The sequence below is a fragment of the Acromyrmex echinatior genome, chromosome 6, assembly GCF_024713525.1.
Source record: "Acromyrmex echinatior isolate Ae372 chromosome 6, ASM2471352v2, whole genome shotgun sequence".
NCBI lineage: Eukaryota > Metazoa > Arthropoda > Insecta > Hymenoptera > Formicidae > Acromyrmex > Acromyrmex echinatior.
In genome coordinates, this window is record NC_141857.1 from 5679968 (window position 1) to 5694527 (window position 14560).

The 14560-nt window shown below is 30.4% G+C and overlaps 3 protein-coding genes across 3 annotated transcripts; 1 reads left to right on the top strand and 2 right to left on the bottom strand.

Annotated features, from left to right (window-relative positions):
* Positions 1-17: 17 nt before the first annotated feature.
* Positions 18-5115, bottom strand: LOC105154026 (WD repeat-containing protein CG11141). Its single transcript, XM_011069258.2, has 10 exons — positions 4542-5115; positions 3870-4099; positions 3621-3776; positions 3404-3535; positions 3159-3319; positions 2957-3092; positions 2577-2877; positions 2331-2493; positions 1350-2206; positions 18-1266 (listed from the first exon to the last, which is right to left on the bottom strand). Exons 2-10 carry the CDS (start codon positions 4092-4094, stop codon positions 1175-1177), a joined length of 2223 nt encoding a protein of 740 aa, XP_011067560.1. The 5' UTR covers positions 4095-4099; positions 4542-5115; the 3' UTR covers positions 18-1174.
* Positions 5116-5797: 682 nt separating this feature from the next.
* LOC105154027 (oxysterol-binding protein-related protein 9) lies at positions 5798-12109 on the top strand. The gene is made up of 13 exons (XM_011069259.2): positions 5798-6100; positions 6234-6449; positions 6735-6959; positions 7063-7138; positions 7493-7582; positions 7682-7799; positions 7961-8070; positions 9582-9611; positions 9702-9864; positions 10086-10360; positions 10454-10848; positions 11446-11673; positions 11749-12109. The coding sequence occupies exons 1-13, from the start codon at positions 5993-5995 to the stop codon at positions 11839-11841; spliced, it is 2127 nt and encodes a 708-aa protein (XP_011067561.1). The 5' UTR covers positions 5798-5992; the 3' UTR covers positions 11842-12109.
* A 737-nt stretch (positions 12110-12846) lies between these two features.
* On the bottom strand, positions 12847-14559 carry LOC105154029 (uncharacterized). Its single transcript, XM_011069264.2, has 2 exons — positions 14296-14559; positions 12847-14139 (listed from the first exon to the last, which is right to left on the bottom strand). The coding sequence occupies exon 2, from the start codon at positions 14080-14082 to the stop codon at positions 12961-12963; it is 1122 nt and encodes a 373-aa protein (XP_011067566.1). The 5' UTR covers positions 14083-14139; positions 14296-14559; the 3' UTR covers positions 12847-12960.
* Position 14560: the final 1 nt, after the last annotated feature.

Genomic DNA, 14560 nt, shown 5'->3' on the forward strand with positions numbered 1-14560 from the left:
GGAAAAAAATATAATAATTCAACTTTAAAACTTGATTTTATTTTTTATAGTTGATAAAGCATTAATTATTTTTGATACATAAATGTTTAATTATTCTTTAACAGTCGTTTGTATTTAACTTTTCGTATCTTGCAGTGTACTAATAATGCGTGGCGAAGTGATATACTTTAGAGCCATGCAATGTAAGATTCTCACAGGTTATATAATATTTCTGTTTTTCTTCCACTCATAAACAGAATTATACTAGAAATTAGAGACAAACGAACAATAACAACAATAAGTAGATATTAGCGTAAAAAATACTAAGCCTAGTGTCTTAAAGACTACTATTTGTCTGATATACAAACTTAAAATATTATAATATTAAAATATATCAATGATGAATGTCACGTAGAGTACGTAAAATTTTTGCTAAATAAAAATTGTAACAACTTTAACAAGATATTGAATGGTAATGATATACCATACCAATAGTATATCTTTGTGTGCTTGACTGTGGTGTTATGTAAAAAATACTATTTGATTTATGCAAAATACGTGTTAAATATGATATATACTTGAAAATTGCATTATACATTGCTTTTCTAAAATAGTAAAATATATACGCATACATATTTCAACAAATTGTAAGTTTAAGTAATTACTGAATTTACTATATTAAATAATAGAGTTAAAACATAATTATATTTTACATAGTATGCAATTCGTAAAAAATTACATTCATTAATCATAAATATATATATATTAATAATTATATATAAGTAACAATTATTATGCTAAAATCCAAGCAATGACTAGTATTATCTTTCGATGATATTTACGAAATATAATTTTATTTGTTAATGAAAATAATTGTATGTCTCAGGACTTTAATCATTAGTGTGTGTGCCTCATACTACATATATAATATCCAAAGTTATAAAATATTTTAAACAGTATTTCTCGTCTAATAATTTATACATTATCGACATTTGATAACCGAAAAAAAAAAAATTAATTTTAACAATTAATAAAACATGTTCTATAGAAGAAAAAATTCGTAATGAAAGAATTTACTCCAAAACCACTCTGATATCATATATCACGTAATTTTCTAATTATTTTCTAATTACTTTTTAATAATATATTGACATATGTACAAGACGTGAGCCAACTACTACGTACGTATTTTTGCTTAAAACATAATCGATGGTATATCATCCTTGACTAAAACCCAATCTTCTTCTTCTTCTTCGAGAACAGATGTGGCGCATTCTTTTGCCAGAGCTACATGCACAAGAATATTTTATAATATCCGCAGCTGATCGTGTTATACATCACATGTTTTCAATAATTCGTTAATTACCTACCGTTAAATTGATGTTCTAATTCATCTTGATTCATGGGCGGCTTTTTTCGAATATCGACGAAATTATTACCAGCTGGTGGAGTCTCGTCCAATTTATTTTGTAAAAGAGTCTTCCTACATTCCCCGAGTTCTTCTAATCGCTTCAGTTCGGTGCGATAACTGACATCTTCATCCCCTGATTCAGTTCCCGTATGATCGCTCTGTTCGACAATTTCATTTTCATCATTCGTAATAGATTCCTCTTCGTTCACCACATTGTTAGATTGTACGTTACAATTGATGCATGTTATAGTATCCATATGATTAGATATACTCAAGTCATCTTTGTCTATTCGACTACTTGTCATATATTTAGACAAATCAAAATCCAAAAGATCTGCTAACAGCTTCTCCTTGTCTTCCACATCTCGTTGAATCGTTTCTAAATCTCTATCCGGCTTCAATATAAAATCGTCATCAAAACTAATTTGCATTAAAGAGGAATGGGTCGTCATTGTTTTGTTGATGTTCACATGATCGGTGCTTAAACTATTCGATAAATGATCAGTGCCATTTGACATTGTAACATTTTCGCTTCCATTCATTACTTTATTCCGAGATTTTTTCTGCTTCCTTTCGGGTGTGAAAACGACGTCCTCGAATTCCTGTTGACCAATTCTTTGGAATATTTCTCGGCGATCGTTGTTCTTTACGTCTTCTGCATTTCTTATTCTATTATTATCATTGTATTCCGGTATTTTGTTAATATTAGTTACAAGTGGAGTATTTATATCTATTGGAACTATCGGCGGCACTTCCACAGCTTCTTCTGCGTTTATAACTATGTCGTCAGTATCGACACCAACAGTTGGTACAATGCTACAATTTGATTCATTACTTTTAACTTAATCATATTGAAAAAAAATTAATTGTTAATTCTAATATTTTTACAGTTTTTAAACATATATACTTATTTTTATTCTAGAAATAATTTTTCACTTACCCTACAGATTGAATAATATTGGTTGGATCGATTTTAGGAAAAGGAATAGCTGGCACTATACTACTTTCTTTTAATTTCGAAGTTAGTTCTAATATACCATTAGTAACAGGTTTACTGTATTCAGCGAATGATAATAAAGGATCCATTGTCTTTTTTGTTTCTTCTGTAAGAAAATAATTTAAAGTTAATTCAACGGACAATCTTGTACCTAATTATGTCTAATTTAGAAACAATAATTGTGCTCACCTGTAAAAATATTATTTTCCGGATAATAAGCAATTCGTAAAATACTTCTTTCTCCTTCCAATATAAATATTTCGTCTTTAGTGCAAGCCACATCGGTAACGTGCCGTAAATCGTTTACAATCGATGTTATTGCAATAGTATTTGGATTTACTACGTAAACTACGTCATCACAGTACGTTATTAATAAATCGTCACAAAATGGTAACACGATGCCAAACGAGGGTTCGCCACGATTCTTTTTCGATCCTTCGGGTGCAGGATTTAATAATGCCACTTCTGTATGACCCGATCTAACTGCATCCTTTTAAGAATATTCATAATTTGATAACTTAAAATAATGATGACTTAATATGAATGCATATGTATATTAATGGTGATACCTTAAATATGAGTGTTTTCAATACAGTTCCAGCCTTATCAGCTTGCCATAAACGTAATCCTGGTCTACTTGCATAGATTAGCGGTTCTTGCATATAAATTTGTCGAGAACCGAACACTGCTCCTAATTTACCTAATCTAAAGCACCAAAACATTATTTCTTTCTTTTATAAATATGAGAAAATTAAATATAAAGATACTAACGTTTTACGTTCTTTTTGGCCAACTTGTGTCACTTTTCCATTTTCATTTCTGTTCACTAAAATTGTACGTAACGTTGTCGAGACTAGTAGCAAGCCCTGTTGATAGCTCAATTGTACCACTGAATATTTTTCGTTCAACAATTTCGATGATTTTGATAAATGCTACAAATAGCATAAGGTATCATAAAATGTTCGTATTTATGAGAAAATAAAAGAAAATAAAAAAAACTTTCAGTATTTACTTACCATATAAAAATCAATCTCTGTTAAAACTACTAAACCATCTTTATCCCCACTGAATAATTTCATACCATTCTTAGACCACTCCACTGCTGTCACTGCAGTATTATGCAAGCCACTTATGCTGTATCTTTCGACCTTGTAAAAAATAATAGCAAAATATCTATACATCGGTTTTGTATTATACATGTATATGAACATAAGTTTCATTTTTATAATTTACCTGCTTCTTCTGTTTTGGTTTTAAACTGTTTGGCAATGAGTCTGGCGGATTCTTGGGAATTTGAAAAACTGTAACAACGCCATGTTCATTGCCTGCTGCAACCATGTAATCAACCGTAGAGATCACTTGTACACTCGTAATTTTGGAGTTTACATTCTGCAATAAGAGAAAAAGGATATTACTCTATCAAGTCGATTGTGGCATAATTTTATTTTGAGACACAGTAGGTCTCTGAAATTTTTTAAATACCTCGCAACGTAATCTCTGTAGATCCTGTTTTTCTCTGTTGTACCAATAAACGAGCCCATGATTTGTTCCAATGGCAATAAACTCAGTTAGGGCATCAATACAAGTAAAACTGATGTCTTGCGTAAAAATACCATTTTGCATTTTGGCAGGTATCTGTTGCAGAAGGACGGCGAGTGGCGCCCACTCTCTCAACGGTCCACCATCCTCACACATAGGTGTTGTCATTATAACTACAAACACCCACATATTATAACTATTCTATATTTGGAATATAATATCTAATAAAAAAAAAATAACATAAGGTTTATTTTTTATTCCTGCACTAGACTGTACTACAACTTTCTTGCTTTCGTCAAATATGAAATATATACCTATTTTACTTTAAGTTATAAAAAATAGATCTGTTACTATTATATTAATTTTATAGACATAAAAAATTCAAAGCTTTATTACTGCAATCTTGAAACAGAATGAACTTTTCCAAAAGTGACATTAAACATGAGAAGCTATATATGTAATAATGTAACCTTTATTGTGGAGAGAAAGCGATAGATTTCTAATTCAAAATTTCTAAGCAAACGATAAATAATCGTCGATAACGAACGCAGAGACGCAGTGTTTTCACGTTAAATAAAGTTACCGCAACGTAACATAGAAAGTATACGTATGTACCTTCGCTTCAATCGAAACAAGGAATGGAAAGCAAAGATTGCCGAGATCGACCGGCGTTTTACTCCTTTTTTCTGTTTTCCTCTTCAAATGCTACGTTTTCTCCTTTTTTCCGCGATGTGAGAGTCTCATTACGATAAGCGTTCGTGGTTACGTGTGTATAGCGGTGCACATTGCTGCATACGTGTATTCATCGACATTTCTAATGAACACGAATTGACATGACTGTGGAAACACACGCGTTACGCATACCCTCCGAATTCTCTCTCCCTCTCTCTCTCTCTCTCTCTCTCTCTCTCTCTCTCTCTCTCTCTCTCTCTGTTCTCTACACAACAGTTGTGTTAATTACGTGGCAGTTGCAGCTGCTAGAGCTCTAGCAGAGAGCTTAGAGTATTGTATTATACTGTATTCTATTATACTTCCATGCACCTGCAATCCTTTATATTCCTACGAGTCGATAAAACATCGATAAACCTTGCGCGATAACATTATCAGGAAATAAAACATCCGTTTGACGTTTGATATACATGATGTAAATCATGTAAGTCATGTAAAAGCGATGCACGTGCACGTGTTTATTTTCAGAGAATAGATATATTTCATATTTATTCTATCAGATTAAAATAAATTATATCTTTTGGATTAGATGAGCCTATTGTGTTAATCAAGAAATTCTGAAAGAAATTCTTGTTAAGTATGGTATTCTTTTTATGGCATATAATTTCTGTTCGAACATCATGACTTCTTCAAACTCCGATTAATTTAATCAATGATTAATTATAACTGCAATATTTGTTGTATGTTAATGTAGATAGAATTATTATAAAGTTTCATTTGTTTAACATATGAAAAAAATGATTCGAAAGTTTATTTATAATGTATGCATATATTACAATGGACAATTGGAAATTATTTTGTTGCAGATTCTTGTTCTTTTTTATCAATGTAAGTTAACTTTAATTTCGATTTAATCCTCTATTGGCAAGCTGGCACAATCGATCTTTTTATTATGATTTCTGATAGATAGAAATTTCAATAAAATGTAAAAAATAAGTAAAATACAATCCAATTTCTACGATAGTAAAAATTTGATTAAAGTTTTTTTAATTTTCATAAGTAAGAATTTTTCCAGATTTTTATATTGTTTGATATAATAAGTTGATCACCAATAATTAATCGGATTGAAATCGTATACATATATGGATATCTGCTTAGAAAATATTGCTTTAGAACGAAAGATTCTCTCATGAAAACGCGTCGGAGTGCATTTGGTTGACGTATGAATCGAACTTTAATCTGTAAATGCGGGATGCAATGATTTATACTCAAGATTAAGATGACGCGATAATATTCCGTTATTCACGGAGCCTATATGTGATTCCGTCGAAAATATGCTGTGAGATACGTGAAAATCGATAGTTCATACCGGCCGATCGACGAAGCAATAAATAAGAATGTCGACGATGGAGGGTTCGCTGAGCAAGTGGACGAACGTTGTTAACGGATGGCAATATCGATGGTTTGTTTTGGATGACAATGCAGGCCTTCTGTCATATTACACGGTAAAGATACTTAGGACTCGTTCAATGCATTCCCAATTTCTCTCACAATATATGTTGCACGTTTAACACCTTTTTGTTCTTTTCAAATGATCTTTAGGTTATCTGTCTAATCTGTTTTCTTTTGTTTCTTCAGAGCAAGGAGAAGATGATGCGTGGAGCACGTCGTGGTTGCGTGCGATTGAGAGGCGCTATTATTGGCATCGATGACGAAGATGATAGTACGTTTACTATAACAACGAACTCCTGCAAGGATGATCCGAAAACATTTCATTTTCAAACACGCAATGGCGAGGAACGAGAACGTTGGGTTCGTGCCTTGGAAGACACAATACTCCGCCACTCTCATACTGTATGTATACAAATGCAGATTCATGTAATAAAGTTTGTTTTTATCGCTTTACTGAATTAAGAATTTCCTTCTTTCGTCAAATTTCAAATATATACCTATTTTTTTAAGTACCAAAAGTATATATTAATTCAATGTACATTTGTTTAAAAAAAAAAGATCTATACACATGAAAAATGAAAATAATTGTTACATCTTTTCTAATACAATGACAAAAGAATAATAAAATGATATAATGTAAGATAATTTTGTAGGGCTATACAAGCTTATACAAATTAATTGTTTCAGAGATGGGATCCTAAGAAGTCACCACCTAAGCATGATTTCGATCGCAAGGTAGCTGAAGCTGATGTTTATCTTCAACTTTTGATTGAACAGATCAAGTTGATTGAAGGTAAAAGGAATGCGGCTGAAGATGAAGAAAAGCAAAAGAAGTATTCTGATATTCTATCGCAAGCTAATGCCATGCTTAATTCTGTTAAACATACCATTGTCCAATTGCAAATTGCAAAGGTACTTCACCTTATTATATATCTGTTTTTTTATTATATAATTTTTATTATGTATATATAATTGCAATTTTGCATGTATATATAATTTTGAATAATATTTTCAGAATACAGCGATACCTGTTAATGGAGTATATAGAGGACCAACAAATTCTATACATGTCTCACCTTCACTTCCTCATGGTAAGATTTATATGTATGTAATACAATCTAATTTTTTGATTATAAAATTATTGTTTAAGACTGATTATGTTTTTATAACTGATACAAAGCCTATTTATCTCTTAAAAATTGTTCAGATAGCCCCCTAAGAAGTACAATGAAAAAAACAAATGAGATAAAAATAGAAGAACGAATAAATTAGAATAACATTTTTAATGTCAATTACTCTGGCTATCAATGATAAATAAAACTTAAAATTTGCTTGCTTCAAAAATATCAATGCTTATTCGTGATCTTCTAATTGAGAAAAATCATATTTCTTTTTTTAAATAAATGTATTGAGAATAACTATATTTCTAAGAAGCTCAATTTTAGTTGCAGCTAGGGCACCAGAAGCGACAGTGCAAACTGGTATTGAATTAGGCTCCGAATGTGTGGAACCGAGAGTACCTACATTATCAAATGGTTAATTGCAACATTTATTTTATGTTTTAATATTAAATATATTAATATAAAATGTATTTCAATCTTATTAATGGCTACAGTGTCACTTTGCATCTTTAGTTGTTGATAGGGATCTACCAGTACCACAATTCTCATACTCTTCTTCCGATGAAGATGACGATTACTTTGATGCCGCAGATGAAATACCAACTCCAGCAGTCCAGAATCATATTACGCTGTAAGTATAAGTTAATTTTTATCTAAAAATAAAATCTATCTTTTTTATGTGTGCAGTCTTTCTTGTAATACATTAATTAATATATTTTTTATTAGAGAACTTATATGTAAAATTTGATAAAGAATTCGATAATATATATATATAAATATTTCCTTTTTTAGATATTCAGATAATGAGCGATTACATTCGTCTGTAGAAAGTGTCACGGGAGATAAACGTAAAGAGCCACCTCTGCCGCCTATCAAAGGCGATGGATCAGTAGATTATGATGGTGAGTCAATATCTGCATTTCAATATACGTTGTGTTATCTGCTATTTTCATTTTTCCATTTGCTTCTCTTATTTAATAAAAAATATTCCGAACAATCATTTTATTTATTAAAATAATACATCGAAAAAGATTTAGAAATTAATATTGTTCTATAAAAATTGTATACTTGCAGATTTAGCTACCTGAAACTAGACAGGTAGGTATTTCATGTTCTGTGTCAGCTTGAATGTTCTGACAAGTGGCAGATTGATGTTTCAGTCTCGTAGTTCTATAGTTTTGCATCTTTAAACTATCTCCGCTAACAGGTTTTTTTTTGAGGAAAATTATGCCTACACGTAACGGATTTTTTGAAAACTTAATGATTTTAAATGGCATTTTCAATGCAGATTAATTTTTTAAATCTCTGTTTAACTAACTCTTTATCGTTTTCTAATTCTTAAAACTAGAAAAGGATAAAAAGTAAGTTAAATTGATATTAAAATTAATCTATGTTGATGGAAATGGACGTTAGACATGAAATACCAGCCATGTATCTAGTTAAAGGTTTAAAGTTCCATGTTCGAATATCTACATAAAGAAATTTCATTTTACAAAGTAATTTACATAAGATATATATATATATATATATATATATATATATATATATATGTATATATATATATATATATGTCTTTACAATTTTTTTTTCTCATGTCGTTGGCAGGAAATGAAAGGTACGTTTATTCGAGGAACAAAAAATTACTTCCTTTTCTTTGAAACATATGTGTGACTTTTAATCATTGTCAAATTTATGAAATATATTTGAGTACATAAAAGACTTAAGTGGCAAGATAAAGTAGATATGATTATAGGATTCGTAAAGAATATCTTGTGCATTTGTATTTGCAAAATAAATTACGAACAAAATTTATTAATCATCTGGATACACTGACTGTGATATATATTCTATTGTTGATAATGCAGGTTGTGTTTAGTATACGCATCTGTTTTATCTGCCGTGACTATTATTGATTTTCTGCGATCGTGGACTGAACTATTTGACGTATAAGTTGACGTTTCGCAAGCAAACACTCGCGGAGTTCCTATGTCTCTTTTGAAGTGATGATGAATAAATAGAAGAAGACAGAATGTTTCATTGACATAACGATGTGTAAGAAGGAAGAATTGTGGTTGAACTTTATGTTCTGCTGTTTACCTTTAAATCAAAGTGCCCAACAGAGTACTTTACGTTAATAGAACACAATTCGGGAATAAGGAGCTTAGGAATGGATACTAGTTGGTCTATTTTAGCCAGACAATATGTTGGACATAACTTCAAGTCGTAAGTTTCATGTGCAATAAGTATAGATGCGGTAGAAAATTCAGGTTAAGATCTTGCAATTTTCGAGTATTTTTTCTGTATGCTGTATGTTATTATTGTGGAGACCTATATGCTAAAATTGGCAGTATCCAGATTTTGCATTTCTTAAGTTTTTTTCATACTTTAAATTATAAATTTATATCTGTTGCAGCTCTCTACGAAGAAGAAAGCGAAACAGAAAGTACGTAATATGTCATATCAAGCATACAGTGTTGTAGAAAGCAATTCTGCTTATTGATATTTCTCTTTTTTTTACTTTTATCGTCTACAGTGGATTCTATGGAGAGTCACGGCTCCGTCGTGGCTCATCTTCTGTCCCAGGTGAAGATTGGTATGGACTTGACAAGAGTTGCTCTACCAACATTTATCTTAGAACGCAGATCACTCCTTGAAATGTATGCAGATTACTTTGCTCATCCCGATCAATTTGTGAGGTAGTTTTAAATTATCTAATTTAATAAGATTTTAATATACATACATAATAGATCTTTTTTAGTTCCAACCTTTTGCACAATTCATCTTTTTCATTTTTTTTACATTGGAGAGAAAAAGAAAAAAGATAAACTAGGCAAGAAGTTTAGTTAAATAGAACAGACCTAACATTGTTGCATCTGTTTTGCAAGTTTTTGAAAATAATTCCATTTTCCTGAATTAGCATTGCAGATATGCCTACACCTCGGGAAAGGATGGTGCAAGTAATACGTTGGTATTTGTGCAGTTTTCATGCAGGACGTAAATCTGGCGTGGCTAAGAAGCCATACAATCCTGTATTAGGTGAAATTTTTCGATGTCATTGGAACATACCTAATGTTAATTCTTTTGATAACGCTGCAGAGTCTGGTAGTAAACTAGTATCAGATGGTCCTGTACCATGGTGCAGAGAGAATCAACTTGCTTTTGTGGCTGAACAAGTTTCTCACCATCCACCAGGTATAGGAATCTTTTTTTTTTTTTAAATATTTTATTGAACTGTCTGTTATCGTACGAAATAACTCATCTATTTATTATATTGTTTGATTGCAGTTAGTGCATTTTATGCCGAGCATGTCGGAAAAAAGATCTGTTTCGGAGCTCATGTTTGGACGAAGAGCAAATTTCTGGGTTTAAGTATAGGAGTGCACAACGTAGGAAAGGGTTGGGTAAATGTGTTACAACACGGGGAGGAGTACGTTTTAACTTTTCCTAACGGTTATGGCAGATCTATTCTCACTGTACCGTGGATAGAACTAGGAGGAACTGTAACAATAAATTGCGTACAAACTGGTTATCATGCAACTGTAGAATTTATAACGAAACCTTTTTACGGCGGTAAACGGAATCGAATTACGTGTCAAGCTTTCCAAGCGGGAGATAAAAAGCCGTTTCTTGTTATAAATGGAGAATGGAGTGGAGCGATGGAAGTGAAGACATTGGATGGTGTAAGTTAAAACGTTAGAATTTTAATGTAATATTAATATTCATTGTTAAATGCTATAGTAGAACAGTGACTATTTGCACGTCCTAGCTTACATAGTAAGCTACTGTGAATAACAAATATTAGTATACATTATATAATCATTCATGGATGCAAATTTAATTATTGTTAAAACAATAAATTAAAGTATATTTGCAAATTTACATATGACAGGGCTGGGCATGTATTTAAAATATATGCCTTTTATTTAAAGAACAATATTTGTAAAACAATTATATTTTGTATTTTGTATTTCAAATACCAAGACAGTCAATCTTATTATTTGAATTGCAAAATACACAAAAAATTGTTCAATCTTTCAATTTTAAATACAAATACTTTCGTGCTCCGTTGAGATACAAAATACAAAAACTTATTGGAAGTATTGTGTTTTACATAAAAATATTTCAAATACGTGCCTCCAGGCCTGACATATGAATATTATTAAACACCGCTTTGAAAATAGTATTTTTTCTCTTATTTGATTTATTCTTAATTCTTGCTTCTTTGTTTAATTCTAATTTATATTTTTAATATTTTGTAATATCCTTTTTTTTAACAGAAAAGTGAAATGTTCGCTGACGTGAGAGAACTTAGTACAGAAAGAAAATTAGTTAAAACAGTATGTGAGCAAGATGAATCTGAATCGCGAAGAGTATGGCGTGATGTGACAGTTGGCCTACGTATCAACGATATGGATAAAGCTACAGCGGCAAAATGCACAATTGAGCAGAAACAACGAGAAGAAGCGCGACTTCGGAAGGAGAATAATATAGCGTGGCAAACGAAAGTAAGTGGACAATTTTTATTTGATTCTTTTTATCTATTGCATAATTATTACCAACCATTTTTTTTTGTTGAACAGCTTTTTAAGGAAACCAAAGATAGTGGCTGGGTGTACATAAGACCTCTTATAGACAGAATACACAGTTCTAACGATCAATCGAATGTTACCTAACTATGTATACGTGCGTATTACGTGACAATTTTAGATGCAGCACAATACTAAAGGAAAAATCGTGGCCTACTGCCTGTAAGAATTATGACATCAGGCTTAATTCAGAAGACATACACTTTCACATTCAAACGATTTTGGCAAATATTTTTATGCATATTAGCCACTCTTAGTTTAATGTAGGAAAGAGATAACGCAATACTATCTACTATTTTACTTTTCGTATCATATTTTAAGTTTCATTTAATAAAAACGTTTGTCAATAATAGAATACGAATTTTTATGATATAATTATATCTGTCTTCTTCTTTTTTTTATCCTTGAAGTAATTTCACACAGATATCGTAAGTTTCAATTTATATCCACCTTTCAAATATGTGTATATGAAGTCTTTTATATATATACATATATATATATATATATATATATAAAACATTTATTAATATTATAATTTCTTATGAGAAAAGAAATTATATGTACAATTTACGCAAACCTGTATACATCATATTGTATAGATTGCATGCCATATTGTATACAAAAGTTTTACGATGTCACTAGTGGACGTAAATAATACGATATTCTAAGATTATAGAATTAATTATTTTTGCGCAACCTTGAATTTGTTATTGGCAAATATAAAATATAAATAGATTTCCAACATGTAAGGAATGGACTGACATTCCAAAATTATGGACTTCGGAAATAAATTTATGCATTTCCCATGCATAAAACGAAATATCACAATGATACTTAGTATTTTATTCTTGTAATTGCTGTAGTTTTTCCATGTATTTGTTTTACAAATAACATAACATTCGGAAAAAAGTTAAAAGTATTTGAATAGTTTTCTTTTAATAAAAGTCATTCTTATTATAATCTTCTAGAAACAAAGAAATAAATGTATCTCTTTCCGATATATTAAAAAATTCATAAGTTATTTAAATGTTTGTCTAAACATTATTGTATTACAATATTTTATTACATAGTATTTAGGAGGCATATATAATATAATAGACAATTATTCCTTTTTATTATGTATAAAAATAGATGTACAAAATATATGCAATGTTTAAAAATTAATATCGTTGGACAATAAATTATATGACATTAATTCGCGATTTCTTACAAAACAATATAGCCAAGAAAATAGTCTATAGCAGCAGTTCTATAAACATGAGGTAGTCGTTTTGTTGATGATAACAAATAATTTAATCCAGCTTCTATTAAAGGCAAACCTACATCATGATATTTAACATTCAAATAATTAGTAATTATAGTAATCTCTTTATTTTTCTCGTATTTGTATAAAACTTTGGCAGCATATTTTTGTTGTAAGGATATAGTGTCAGTATCACAGATTGTAACATGATCAGGCTCTGTAATTAAATTTAATTTGTAATCCATTGGCTTTATCAAAAGACGATGCGTCTGTTTGCCGACAGATGTTTGTAGAATAACTTCTTCATTTAAAATCTCGCTTAGCGAGCTTTTTATCAATATTAGAAAATCACTGAGTGGATTAGTAGCATTCGTAATAGACAATGTACTATTTTCTGGTTTATAATCTATACAACAGTTCCATATCTTGAATAAATTATATGCATGAAATGTTCCTATATGTAACAAACATTTATTACAAGACAACGTTTTATTATCTGTACATACATTGCTTGCAAAAATACTTTTATGTAATACAGAAAAGCAAGAGCCATATAAATAATCAGATTCCTGTGGCTGCACACTATTTAAGACAGAGTTGCAACTGTGTTTACAACAAAACCACTCATCAGGATCGTATTCTGCATCGGGTAAAGGAAGAAATCTCTTAAAACTAATCAACTTAGAGATAACATTTTTGCAACAGGTGCATAATATAGTACATTTTGATGTTTCAAATAACAATTTGATATCATTTACAATAGACTGCGAATGAGTATTTGATTGAACTAATTTATTCAAATTAGTCATCACTTCTGTACTGAAGGATCCAAACGTAGATTCTAATGGTACAGTTTGTAGGCGGAAGCAGATCCAATTGTTCATTATATTTAACATGGACAAGGAAGTAGGTATAACTTTAACAGATGGCAATGAGAAGCTTGTACTACAATCTTCTACTATTAACACTATGGTACTCTCTAAGAGTTTAATTCGAACATTCTTTAAGCAGAGATCTTTTCGCATAGAAATGAATACGTTGCAGGATTGCAAGCGTGGTCTTAGCTCTAACGTGATAAGCTCCATAATTTTATCTCAACAATAAAACCACATTATTGTGGAGTAGTAACGCATTCCATAGTTCTGGAAATGCAATGCAAAATGTGATTTTGTATTATTATCTATACATATATTTAAAATATTAAATTACATAATAATAAATATATTAAATTATCAAAAATAAATATACAATAATTAATATAATATAAGTTATTATATAATTTTTAAAGAAATACTTACTAATGATATATCTTGTATACACATCTTTCCATGTGACACGTGTTTGTCAATCACATATGTGAGGTTATAAGAGTACTTTCACAATAATTTATGCAAATATATTTCTTTTTGCAAGATTGCAACAGAGAGAAACCTGTGGATTCTGTGGATCCAGAAATTATTTTTCAGGAATTATCAGCCTAAATAACTATAATAGTTCTGTTCATGATGCTGTCACGGCATCAATGAACATGATATATATTATACATATGCATTTATTTGTGTG